Consider the following 13,597-nt stretch of genomic DNA (forward strand, 5'->3'; position numbering starts at 1 on the left):
TTAGACATTTAGAAAATGTTTGTGGCTGATGCAAATGGTGATGGCGGTTGCTATGCCTATTTGGTTCAGTAGGTTTTGAAGAGAAAAGCGATGGAGAGAAATAGAGTGAGGGAGAGGAGGGAGACATAGAAACACAGTGCAATCATATCAATGGACAGAATACCCACTGACCTTTTGAATGCAGTATCTTTTTTTTTTTACATGATCATTTTGCTACCGCCTTCTCAGCTTTTGTTAACTGCGTGAGTGCGTGTGTGTGTGTGTGTGTGTGTGTGTGTGTGTGAAAGAGAGAGAGAGAGATGGAGAGATAGGAGGAGATAAACTACAGGGCTTGTCCATGCAAAGACAGAAAATTGCTACTAGAGATAAAACATGATGAACTGTGATTCATATTGGGGTTGGGTGGTTGAGTGGAGTGGGTGGTAGATACATTTAGTGCAACTTCAAACTCACAATACACAGTAGTATTCATAGACCAAGAGTGAGGGGGGGAAATACCACACTGTCAAAGTCAGCTATTCTTACTGGGCTGACATGAGTTTATTTCTGTTGCACAAACACAATTCAAGAAATTGCATCATTTTTTTCATTTTTTAAGGGGGGGGGGCTTGGTAAATTTGAGTTTGCAGTGGTACAGATAGCAGTGTGCACAACCATCAGCTAATGGGTTGTAGCACAGAGGCAAGAGAGAAAAGCAAATGTTAAACGTTCCTGGCCAAGTGCAAAAGTGGAATTTTTCACATTTCAAAGTTATTGTAGTTAAATTGCTGGATGAAATACTTGCACCAGTGTTCCATTCAATACGATGACCATTTGAAGGTTGCAACCCATTGTGACTGAAAATATAATTACTATTGAAATAACTTACCCTAACTTGACCTTTAAACTGACCAAACAAATAAATGATATATATATATAATTTATTTGTTTGGTCAGAAATAGATCAAATGTTTTCTGACGTTTCAACTTCAGCGAGTGTCTTCTCTATGTTATGTCTCCATCGATCAATGAAGTAGAATGCTTTATTTCAGCACAGCATTACTTTTTCATTATAAGTGGTATCATCGTCATGTTATCAATAATTCATATGAGGGAGGGAAATATAGGATATTTTTCTGACAGCATTAAAATGTGGTGACTGATTACGCAACATAATCCTTCAACTCTCTCTCTCTCTTTGTACTCACAACACAAGTTATATAATGATCTCAAAATATGATTTAAATCATATGCAAACAATAATGGATCACATTCAGATCAAGTGCATTCCAGAGTCGGTCCTTTCAAAGAAGATGAGACATTACTCTAATTTATCTGATAAATTGAATGGACTCTTCCTGTCACTGAAAACCTTGTGTTAGTGGTTTAGATTTAGCTTCATAAACAATAGCAGGTTCAGTAGGTTTACATAAGGTGACTGGGATTTGGATTTATTTGTGCTCTACACAAACAGAGAGCATATGTATTCCTCTGAGACGTCAAAGTGAAACACTACAGAGCGACACTACATAGGGGAAGGTTGGTGTGGTCTTTTGTGCAGGGTACTTGTAACCTTGCTGGGTGTACTGGGGATGAGACCAAATATATTTTGATTTAATTGTTTTTTTTCTTCTGGATTCTCTCCAACCCACCATCCAAGAGTCGCAACAGTGGAAGAAATAGAAGTAGTAACAGTAGTAAGAGTACAAGTGGCAGGTGTAACAATAATTTAATAGCTGTATAGTGGGAATTGCAGGATGAATAGTAAGTGTGTGTAGCAGTTGCAATAGTAGGAAAAGAAGAAGTGAGCAGTAGTCAAAATATAAACTGAAGTAAAATTATATTAGAAGCAGCTGAACAGATCTTATTTCATTTGTGAATAAGTAGCTGTTTCCGCCTCTCTGTTGGCATGCCAGTATAGACAAAGTGATCTGACCCTAATGCTGTGATCAACTTGATCTGATCTACCGTGAGGTCAGCTCATCTGACCAACCACAGGCACACGCACTGACCATGAAAGGCTCCTGGCCTGATTCACTTCGCTGCCACTAGCTGAGGTCGTGGATGAGCCAGGACAAGAATGAAGTTATTGTGTTCCTCATTGGTGCGAATGTGCTTAGCTTGCCTCTTTAACTGTTAGCTTCAAGTATCATACACTGGACACACCGACGCAGACATTATTAAACTCTACTTTTTAGGCATGTCACCCATTACAAGAGTCTATTCTGTATTCACACACAATTTGGCACGGTACAATACTGAATTCATACTTGATACTGAGAGAGTTTTGCAGCCTTACAATGTTGTTTAGATTAGATACGACTTCTATGTATGCACTCACATGTTTGCTGTCCTATATGTGTGTCATGCCTGCCTGTTTATCCACCTGATTTCCTTTCAGTGAGGATTTTCCTACATGTACAGGTTTTCTGGCTGGATAGAATGGTGGGCTGCGTACCTAAATTCATCTACGAAATGGCTGGATGACTTACTGACTGACTGGCTGACTGACTTATAGACAGCTATTAAAATGTAATGCCTGTCTTCCTGACTGGATCACTGTCTTCTTGGACACCAAGTCTGGAGGCACACGCACTCTGTCAGTCACCCAGCCAAACACTGAACGTATAAGTGCTGCAGAGAGCACAGAAGCAGGTGGCTAAACTGACTAATTTGGGATCTATGTGAGTGTGGATGATTGTATGAAACAGATATTAATCCTACAACCTGAAAGTCAATAGAGATAATAGTCAGCCTAGGTGAATCCTTTTACCAGTCTTATTGATTATCCTGCCACAGCCAACATGTTCTGACATCTCATTCCCTATCCTGTCTTACCCAGTTCATACCTCCTCTGTAATTGGCCATTTGGTTTTAAAGCCTATGTCAAGTGAACAATGCTAAATAATGGGAGGCCATTACATCTAATAGACAATATTTCCACAAAATATAATCACTGAACCATTCATTAGAATTAAGGTCTCAATTGAGATGAAAAAGGTGCGGTGATTATGATGGATTGCAATTAGGTATGCTTCATTCCATGAGAACAATACGCCGCATATGCCAGGATGGGTAGCAATTCAATTATGTCCATTTAGGAAGTACAATTACTTTGGAAAGATAAGGGAACATACTTCGAAATCCAGTGTGTTTTGATGAAGAAGAAGAAGAAGAAGAAGAGAAAAAAAAGGATTCAGCAGGAGTTTGTTAATTAGTTCATTATTCAACAAAATAGGATTTAATTAAACATTTCATGATATGTACTCTGTATTTGATTCCCCATAACACATATCGCAGAGACTCAAGCAGCCGGGTGCCGAGCTAGCAGATTATTGCGATAAACTTTCCTAAAAGTCACTGACCTTTTGAGGGAAGAGGAGCTCTCAGATGGCAGGAACGGAGTGGGGGGTTTTGTTAAGCTGTGTACTCAGTTCTAGTCATTTACATTTTGCTTTGTTAAACAGTGGACTGTCACTGACATGATGTGAGGAAAAGAAAATAGCTCTCCTGCTTAATGTGGATATTCTGAATGTTTTACTGTTCATCTTTTGTTCAGCACCACGGACAGTTCCAACACCCAACTTATTTGTATTACACTGGAGCATTATACGCAATGACAATTCAAAGTCACTGTTAACCTACTCGCACACCGTACCTCACAGTACCTCTTTACACACTACAGCACTTCCATTGCATGTTATTACCCAAAAAAGTGCATTGTCTAAACTCATTTCTGGCCACACCACAGTGCTTCTATAAATACATGATATCTCCCACGTGAGATGGACCCACTGTACTTCATGAGCCTCGCCATGTGGTAGCTATGGTAACCACTTACAGTAGGAGAAACTCAGCATGTGCGGTGGAATGTGTGTCTACGGGTGTGTGTATTTCCAGACTATTAAGAACTAAATGTCTTCACAAGAATAGAAAGGTGAGAAATTTCTGGTCTTTGTTTCTAAAAGTGACTTGGACAGAGGCACATTGTGGGTTTACAGTAAAGTTAGATTTAAGTTTGGGTTAAGTGTAAGTTCAGGTCAAGTAGTATGTAGTGGTCAAAAAGGTTGAAGGTTTACCTTTCTCGGGAATGAGTGGTAGGTAGTGGTAGAAAGTCCAGAGTTAGGGGTTAGAAAATAAAAGTAGGAAATAAACATTTATTGGTTATAGGTTATTTATTGGTGTTTATGTACAGCATGTGTCTGCATCAGTAACTTGATTACTGAAGACCTACATTAAGCTTAGTGATTTGGCAACTTTGGGAGCCATAAGTCGCCCCCCATATCTGCACATCGGCAAAAATGTAGCCAAACAGCAGTTCTTTCAAATCTCTCCTCCTTAGACATGATGTGCTGCACCACCTCCAGTGGATTCGACGTAGGGAAAAAAAATTTCCACTGCAGTTTCCATGGAGACCAAGCCATATCATAGTAAGATAAAATAAATGTTGATTTTGAGAAAACAGTTGTCCTCGCTGCCTCGGTTGACCTCTCGCCTGACTGCAGCCAAAAGCTTCACAATGAACTGTGGTGAACAACTGCCAACAGCCTGCAGTACAGAGAGAGAGGGAATGAAAGCAGTAAAAAAAAAAAAAAAAAAGACAACGCAAAGTCAATTCAGTAAAATTCAGTGCCTTAAGGTTTGTATTTGCTATTGAAATGTAAATGTTATGCATATAATAATTGATCTTTTCTCCAAATTACACAAAACTGTCAACAGAAAACTTTGTTTGTCCTTAAAAAAGGCCATCACTCAGTGCAACACTGACTCCAAAATGACAGTGACCACTTCACAACAACATCCTCACTCTGAATTCTGAAACTATGCGGAAAAACGGTACACTCAGATATAATGTGCAGGAGAGAAGCCATACATCCTTTGAGTTAGATTCTTTTGTTCTTTCAACGCTGATGCTAAATTTGTGCTGACATTCTTAAACATTGCCATGCATATGATATCTCTCCTTTGCAGTAGATGTAAAAATAGAGAGTTAGTATTCAGTCTCTATGGTTACCTCTTGTAGTTATGGAAAAAGAATCAATGTCAAGTTAAAGTCAGCAAGCCTGCAGAGGTGGTACTTGGCTAAATCTGCAGAGCTGTGTCTTCAAACTGAGTTGATCTGATTAAGCTTGACCTGGTCAAAACAGCTGGTTGTCTGTCAAGGTTGCAATTAATCCACCTGAATACATACAGGGATTGGTTGTCTTTAATTTAAAAAAAAATTCTCCATGGAAACTTTATTTTGTAAATATAATCACTTGATAATGCACAGTTGGACTGTTTGTTTGGTTTACTGTATACTTGAAGAGAAAAACACATTTAGAATATTTTTAATTAAATGTTGGGTAAAAAGTTTAAAGGAGCTATTTCTAAGTTTTGCTATTGCCACACAGTCGATTTTAGAAGTTGTTTACATATGTAGCATCAAACTTCATCCCTTTGCTCACCAAGAGCTGTCTCCAATGGTTGAAAGCAACCCTTTTGTTTTGCTTCTATTTCTATAATTTCTTATCTTCTATGAAAGTTAGCATGCTAACCAGCTAGCCCCACTTTCTGATACCTAGTCGCTGTAGCGTAAAGGCTGCCCTGAAGAAGCAGCACTGCTCAGAAGGCATATTGCCTCTTGTCTTGTAAATGCAAGGATGGCTGAAACTCTTAACAGCTGTTAAGCTAACTTTGCAAAACTTAGAAATAGCTCCTTTAAGAGTAGGACTGCCTATGTCTATTCTATAAGACTAAGGCTTCCTTATCTAAATAGCTGATAACCAATGTTGAAACTAAAGTGACCCTTTGAATGGCCTCAAGTGTAAGTCACACTGTGTTACTGTAGCTCTTGATCTGTGTAATCTGCAGGTGGCGTGGCGGAATGGCAACAGTAGAGGCCGACTGCTGTGTCATCATCCTGTGTCACCGACTAAATCATCACTTCTGACGCCAAGATGCCAAAAGAGGGGCTTTTGGCAGATGCCCTCAAATAATCCTCCTAGCCTTCCCTCCTTCCATCACTCCCTCCATCTTTCCACCCGTTCCAACTGTGGCTAAAGCTGACACTCACCCTGGACTCCTGTCAGCAGTTCTGGCAATGACGACCAACGTCTGTCAGGGGCACAGTGAACGACTGAGAGAGGGATGAAGAGAGAGAGTGTGTTGGAGGTAGGCAACGAACTGGCCATCTATCTGCTCTTTTGGTGCTAGATATACAGGGAAGGACACTGCAACCTTGAAGGTAGCAGGTGGCGCCTCCTCTGGCAGAGGGAGGGTAATGAGGCATAAAGGTTGGCTGATGGACTTCGTTTGTCCTGCTTATCTACACTTCAGAGGTCGAAACCACCACCGTGACATTTTGCCTGGGACAGGTGGAGATCCTGGCCAACAGCAGTCCTCTGGTGGTGCCATGGCTTGCATGGAACAGGACACATCCAGGGCCAAAGCATTTCAAACTTCAGAGTTGATGGGCTGTTTTGCCTTCAGTAACGGTGAACACTAATGGATGGAGTGCAACCATTGTAGAAACCATAGTGGACTGCGGATCTAAGAGTTAGCCTATATGGTGACAAATCCATGAACATACAGTAATTGATGAAAGTGTCAGACCATCAAGGCCTTGAAGCAGGAAAGAAAATCATGTTGGTACCTGGATTATTCAGAGGAAGATTGATATGAATGTGTTTCTGATTTATCATTAAGAAAAATCGCATTTGGATGAACCAGGAAATAATGAATATAAAAACTATGTATAAAAAATAATCACATCATAGAAAATATTTACTTTTCTACAGCAGAGAAGACTTTAATTCGATATTATATTGTAACCAGAAGAATGTAACAATCTACATCTACTAAAGCACTGATTTAAAGGTGCTAAAGATAAACTTTATTAAAAATCTTTTTATGTTTAGTGTGCGGATCCAAGTGTTGTTTATTTCAATGTTTCATGTTATAAAGAAACACTGCAGATTTGAAAACAAGGTTCAGGAGCAATAGAGGAATATTATAGTTTATTACCACTTGGGTTTTATTTCTAAAGCTTCTGGAGTCTATAGGTTATAATAACAACTCTGCCGAGTCATTGCTCAGATCTCAGAACGCTGCAAAAATGGGTCCAACGGGAGAACAGATCAGACATGTTCTAAACAAGCTGACAGGACGGTCAAAGTTATAACTTGTTTACAGCCTGTATGATCATTCTCCTTATTGGACCCAAAGAGAAAACTAAGGCAAACCGTTAAAATTAAAAGTTAAATTGCCTGTTGTAAACATTCATTAAAGTTTACAGACTGAATTCAGTTGTAGTCGTAGTTTGTCATATGTCCAAATAAAGTGGTTTAGATAATGTAGGTAAATTGTTGGCTTGTATAGAACCTGTCTGATTGTCTGATACCAACCATGTTTGCTGCGCCATTAGATCTATTTTTTTATTTTTTTGTGATTTGACTACATTCTGATATTACAGCAATTACCTTGGTGAGTGTAATGTTATGTTAACTGATAAAACTGATTACTGTAGTTTCCTTTGAGCACAGTTTTGAGGTATATGAAGCCTACTTTAACTTCAGTCTGTACTTCGATCAGCCAAACAGTAAAACTAGTAACTGGTTTAATGATTTGATGATTGTTGATAGGCTTTCACATACAAAACATATAAAGAATTTATAAAATATGATGCTCTCTTTTTTTAATATTTCATTTATTCCTTTGGTTCATTTTGAATTACAGTAACAGAGTAAACAGAAAAAATGTATAACGACTCTCCTTCCCGCCCCACATAACAGAACAGTTTGTAAAATTAAAAATAAAACTTAATAAATATAACTTTAAATATTAAGTTATACATAAGTTGCAGTGTTTAAAGTCAAGAATCAAAATAATATGCACAAGTAAAAATATGTAAATGAAAAAAGAAATTACACACATGGTAATATGGGAACATATGTTCTCTTAAAATGCTGTACACACACCAATGAATCAATGATCCAATAATGTTAATATAGTAATTTACACAACACCCAGTGGCATGGGCCACTCTGTATAACTGTACTTGCATTTTTACATTGTCATAATTCAACTGTTTCTGAGACAAGACATTGCTGCTTGACTGTAAGTATGTGTTCAGGTGTATTTCCTGTCCAGAAAAAAAATCAATAAATGAAAATAAATCAGCAATTTCCTTGTCAACTATAATTACACAACACTTTGCCGGTCATCATTTTCTTTTTGGTTTCTGAATTCTCTTGGTATCTCATTGATCTAAATACTCTTGTCAATAATTAGAAGACCATCATTTGAATATGGCTTTCACAGGCCTTTATTAGAGCTCTCATGCTGAGTTAAGGAACTCTAATCAGCGATGTCAACGCTGTAATTGCAGTACACATAAAAGAGAAATAGAGAGAGGTGTTTTAATTACAGGGAAAGGCTGAGTGCAATTTTTGTTTCTGGCTGACAAATTGCGTTTGATTATACTATAAATGTTATGTACGTTAACTGTCGAAGCTCATGTTGTTTGGACATTTTTGATGTGACAGCCAGTCCAGCTTTCTCAGTTCTTTCTAAACAGACTAGATAGACAGGCATATAGATAGACAGATAGATAGATACCTAGATACATAGATACATAGATAGATCTCAACAGTGTTTATGGCCATTTCAAAGACACATTCATGACAGTAAGTGGAAGAAATGATGCCACTGTATTTTGGCCATGTGCTTTGGCATATTGCCGCTCCATCTCTGTGGAGCTGGATGGATATCAGACAGTCAATCCATGGGAGGTGTTACCTGCTGAGAACAGACCAGGTGCAAACTCCACAGTAAGACCACAAGCTGTAGAGGTTTATTAAGCACTGCATAGTAATCCAGCCTCTTCGCTTACCACCTTCCCTCTGGACGTGCCTGAAATGTGTAAATAAATAAGAGCTGATTGCACTGGCTTTATTAGTTTGCCAGTATTTGGCAAGGTTTTACAACAGCTTTAGCAAGATTTAATTGAGGAAACATTCATAAATGAGACATGCGGTAGGTAGAGATAGAATTATAGGCACACCAATTTATATGGATAAACCCCACATCATAATGTTCTTGTAATGAAATTGCTTTTTAGACATATATAATGATAGAAGATGAATCAAACCGCCCCACAATGTCAGAAAACCCCCCAAAACACTCCAAAAGAATAAAAATAATCATAAGAATGCTTCATTAGAATCCTTATTGAAGCATCAGTTTTACTTTATTAGTTGAATTGTGTGGAAATGTGTAGTATATGTGTGTGTGTGTGTGTGTGTGTGTGTGTGTGTTCCTATATTACGATGTGGGGACATTCATGTGTAAGATCAAAATTATTTTAAACATCAAATGTTATGTAACGTTATGGCCACCTAAACACTCAGTGTGTGGCAGCGTATGCCACTATTTGGGTGCTGTCATCATATTGTTTATTGCAAAAAACAAAAGTCAATGTCATGGCAGAAAATGGACTGAGATGTGTTATCTGTGTACTCAGGCACACACAAACACGCGCACACACAGCAGGAAAGGGAGATCACAAGCCTCTTCCCTGCACATGCACATTTTCCGTCATCTTGCCAGGATGCCAGCAAATAAACCCCTGTTTACTGACATGACACAACACAAATGCCTTTTTTTTTTTTTTTCAAACAGACACTGCGGACAGCCTTTTTTTATTCATCAGAGCAGGAAAACCTGAACATTGCACTGAAGGAGATGCATGATGTTTAACAGAGAGGCTCGGAAAGGCAGTTATTATATTCCTCTTAGCGCAAAGATGCAGAGAGACATTGATGAAGAGAGAAGAGGGGGAGCTAGAGCCCTTTTGGGAATATTAAACAGTACAGTAAATCATGCATTAAGAGGAACATAGCAGGTCAAAGTATTTGTTTGCTTGCCTCGGCGCCAGTTTCAAAGGGATGTGAACATCCACCCACTGACATTGAAGGGTTACAATACAACTTAGTCCTGTTTTTTTAATACTCACAACATCCTGATAGGCGAAAAACTCTGTGGTTCCACCATCTGTTTGCCCTCTGATGAAGTTAGATATGAAAACACATGCTCCAAGAGGGCATGAATTGTAAACCATGGATTGATAGTGGTAATGTTTCTTGTGTGCTACACAACTAAACCTGTACATTACTCGGAAAGATTGACATGCTTTTCATGTCAGTTTCCAAAATCTGTGCTGCGTGAAAAATAACAAATTTGAGTTCGGTCCTGATGGCAGCCGCTCTTTTTGGTTGATTACATAATTGATATAAGACATGGTGGCAGGCCCATTAGGAAAAGATGTACCAAATGTCATGAACGCTCTCCATGGTGCTGATCCTGCTGCATGCCCTGGAGCAGACAAGGGCACTTGCTCAGGAACACACGAGAGTACTTGCCAGACTTTTGGACTCGACTATATGTGAACACAGAACACATTCTTTCTACAATGCGAATCAAATATTGCTCAGAAAGTTTTGTCCAAACACTATTGCTGAGGTTTCCCTGAATATGTTGCACTTTGCAGTTTGCTTTGCTTTCATCTACTGCAGTTTATGCCAGACTCTGGAGATTGCCCTGCGCTTCCGTCATGTGAAGCCACTGTGTGGCTCTTTTCTTTTAATCTGTTGGGTCATTTTCTTGCTGTATGATGAACACCTGAGCAACTAGTCTGACTATCCTTTGTTAATTGCACTTTTCTTGACATTATGATGGAAATATAGAGTAGCTACTACTCCCTGCACTGAAGTATTGCCCGAATAACACTTTGAAGGATTTATTAAAACAGTTTGTTCTGACAGTGGCTGTGAAAAGACCGAAGATTTGTAAGTCATCAACAAAACTTGGTACACCTGCAAGGTTTTAAATTACCCCATTACTTAATCCCTGAAAAAGGCTGGTTGTGTTTGACTTTTACATGATTTTTCAGTTTTTGGTAAACAAAACCTTCATTATTATTATTATTTTTATACCTCCCGCAACTTACCAATTACCTTTGCACCATTTAAGGTTTATCACTGGACTTCAACTTAAATTTCAAGTGCAGTATTTACATTTCTTTACAGGTGCCACAGCATAGCTACTCTGTGCTGACAAACTGCATCACCAAGAGTACTAGCTTGTTTGTGCTTCTTTAGGTTAACACAGTGCGTTTCAGTGCATTGAAGTATTTGAAGAAATTTACTATGACCGATTTTCATTCCATAGACAACTCACTGTTTCAGATTATGTTGTTGCCTCTGTGACAATTCAACAAAGAGTCTTGGTAATAAGATGCAAGGTACTGTACATTTATTTTTACATGGCTTTTAATTATTTTTTGACATGTGCGGGGGATGATAAAATAAATGAAAAGCCAAAAAAGCTGCCAAAGTAATCTTTGTTTCTCAACAATGTCATATTAACCCCCTGCAGATAAATTACCAATTTGTGCAATGGGGCTGGAAATGAAACATTGATTATTACCCAATTCAAATTGTGTTTAATTTGACTTAGAAACTCTTCAAATTTTACACTGAATTTTAATAACAGCGCCCCCATCAGGTCAAGTGGGTGCAGGATGTGATGTTTGTTTTGTTTTTTGTTTTTTTTAATAATAGAATGGATTCCAATTTTTAATTTGAACAAATCAATACAATCTCAACAGGAGTAGATTCACATCATGTGTGTGCTCATCACTTTTATTAGTGCTTTTTGCAGTGCATCTCGTATCTTCCTGATAGGATCACTACTGTTTCCCTCCTCTCTCAGGCACTGGAGCTGCTATAGGACTCCTACACAGGGCTCACTGCTGTAGCATCCGCCTCTGATCCCACCATATCCATGATGATTCGCGTCCGAGTTTTACACGGTAGCGCACATCCTGCTTACCAGTGCGTGGAGCCACAAGCGTGCATGGCTGTGAGAGATGCGCTGAGTGTAGGCTTCAGTGCATACTGCTCTGCTCCATGCATCCCGCTTCCAGCCCCGAGGCACTGCATTGGCACCGCGCCTCTCAGAGTATTAAGCCACGCTTCTCGTTTTCGTCAGAGGCCCCGAATGCGTGGATATCGATGAGTGAGCAACTGTTGGTGCAATGATGCATTTGTGGCACGGAACCCCCCCCCCTTTTCTTATGTGAGAGAGAGGAGGTCACTGAATTCACTATATTCAGCACCATGGACAGAGTCAGCATCTGATCAACTGATAGTGAGTTTTTTTGTTTTTTTTTTGCTTTGTTTCTTTTTTAAATCGGAGTGAAGTCTGTTCCCTCAGCTGTCCAGTGGCACCCACCTGACACTACTCACCTCATCTACAAGAACACTCTTATCTCCCTTACTCGGCATTTGACTCATGCACGGAGGCTCTGACATCAGTGATCAAAATCAGTGTTTCGAAATTAACGTAATATGTAGCCTAATAATTGACACCTTTCCTTTAATGATCACATTATCTCACATATGGATTAATATCACAAAGTGGAAGTTTGAGTCGAAAGTAAGGTAAAGTTGAACCCCCCAACCCCCAACCCCCTCTTCTGCTTCACGCTTAGGTGGTTACACACATCTACAGTAAGTGTCCAGTCCAGACTCCAGCTGGGAACCCCCGAGCAGCTCTGCTGGAGCAGCCGGGTTAAGTGCCTTGCTCAGGGACAGGAAGATGAGTTGGCTGACGGGTGTGTAAAGAGCGAACAGCGAAGAGAGACAACCCCACCCTCATTTTCCACTTCTCTCTCCGTGGATTCGAACCACCGACTTTCCCCGGTTACAGTTCCCGCTTCTCAAACAACCACACTGGGCTATAAAGAAACCAGGGAGACACCCGTGTGCCCCCTGAGTAACTTGTATTCTTGATTCTCCTTTAAATCTCCCTGGCTGGTTACTACCTCTGCCACTACCATCATCAGCAGCAGCGCTGCTTCTTGATGTTGTGGTCGGGAATACGCATGCGCCCGGCATTGGAATTACTGCACTGGCAAGAATAAGTTGGACATCGTCTGTCTTCACTAAAAGAAAAAAAAACATATCATAAGTATGGCAGTGTTCAGAATAAGAAGAATGAGGTGTTTTTGCGTCTGGTTGTTCCCCCTCGTAGTGGCCGTGGTGTGCGCCCAAAGGTAAGTGAAAGGGTCGGAGGATGCTCCACTCATTTTTACTAAGTGTGACAGTGTTACAGACGGCATGGAAAATACTTGGACACTTTATGGTCCAAGGATATCTCGCATTTAAATCTGCTCTGCTCCCTGTTCTCTCTTTTTTTTCTTCCATAGTGCCGGTGTCAATGACCCTAGCAATATGTCTTTGGTTAAAGAAACGGTGGACAGACTGTTGAAAGGTTATGACATACGATTGAGGCCAGATTTCGGAGGTAAATGAACTCGTATTTTCACCAACTCTGTTCGAGTTTTGCGCCTTTGTCAGCCTGTATAATAGTATAGTCTTTTAATTACTATGACAGTCGCGGATAACTGAGATAGGTTTGCAGTTTCGGAAAGTAAAAAAAAGAGACAGTTCTTTTCGGCTTCTGCAGGTGCCAAAATCTGTGATATATATGATACAGTCGAGGCAGAAAATGTGTTAGAGCAACCCAGAATACCGACATTATGGAGGGGGAAACACATGAGTGATGTGGTTGCAGG

The 13,597-nt window shown here is 39.6% G+C and overlaps 1 protein-coding gene across 1 annotated transcript in view; it reads left to right on the forward strand.

Moving 5' to 3' along the window:
* The first annotated feature begins 12,813 nt into the window (after nt 1-12,813).
* Nucleotides 12,814-13,597, forward strand: part of gabrb2b (gamma-aminobutyric acid type A receptor subunit beta2b) — a 76,468-nt gene continuing 75,684 nt past the window's right edge. The window contains exons 1-2 of the mRNA XM_023429360.2: nt 12,814-13,075; nt 13,229-13,326. Coding sequence (XP_023285128.1) covers nt 12,993-13,075; nt 13,229-13,326 — 181 coding nt within the window. The 5' untranslated portion in view covers nt 12,814-12,992. The remainder of the gene's footprint in view (nt 13,076-13,228; nt 13,327-13,597) is intronic.

Source organism: Seriola lalandi, unplaced genomic scaffold (genome assembly GCF_002814215.2).
Source record: "Seriola lalandi dorsalis isolate HSWRI2012SDOR001 ecotype SW California unplaced genomic scaffold, Sedor1 jcf7180002054893, whole genome shotgun sequence".
NCBI classification, from domain to species: Eukaryota; Metazoa; Chordata; class Actinopteri; order Carangiformes; family Carangidae; genus Seriola; species Seriola lalandi.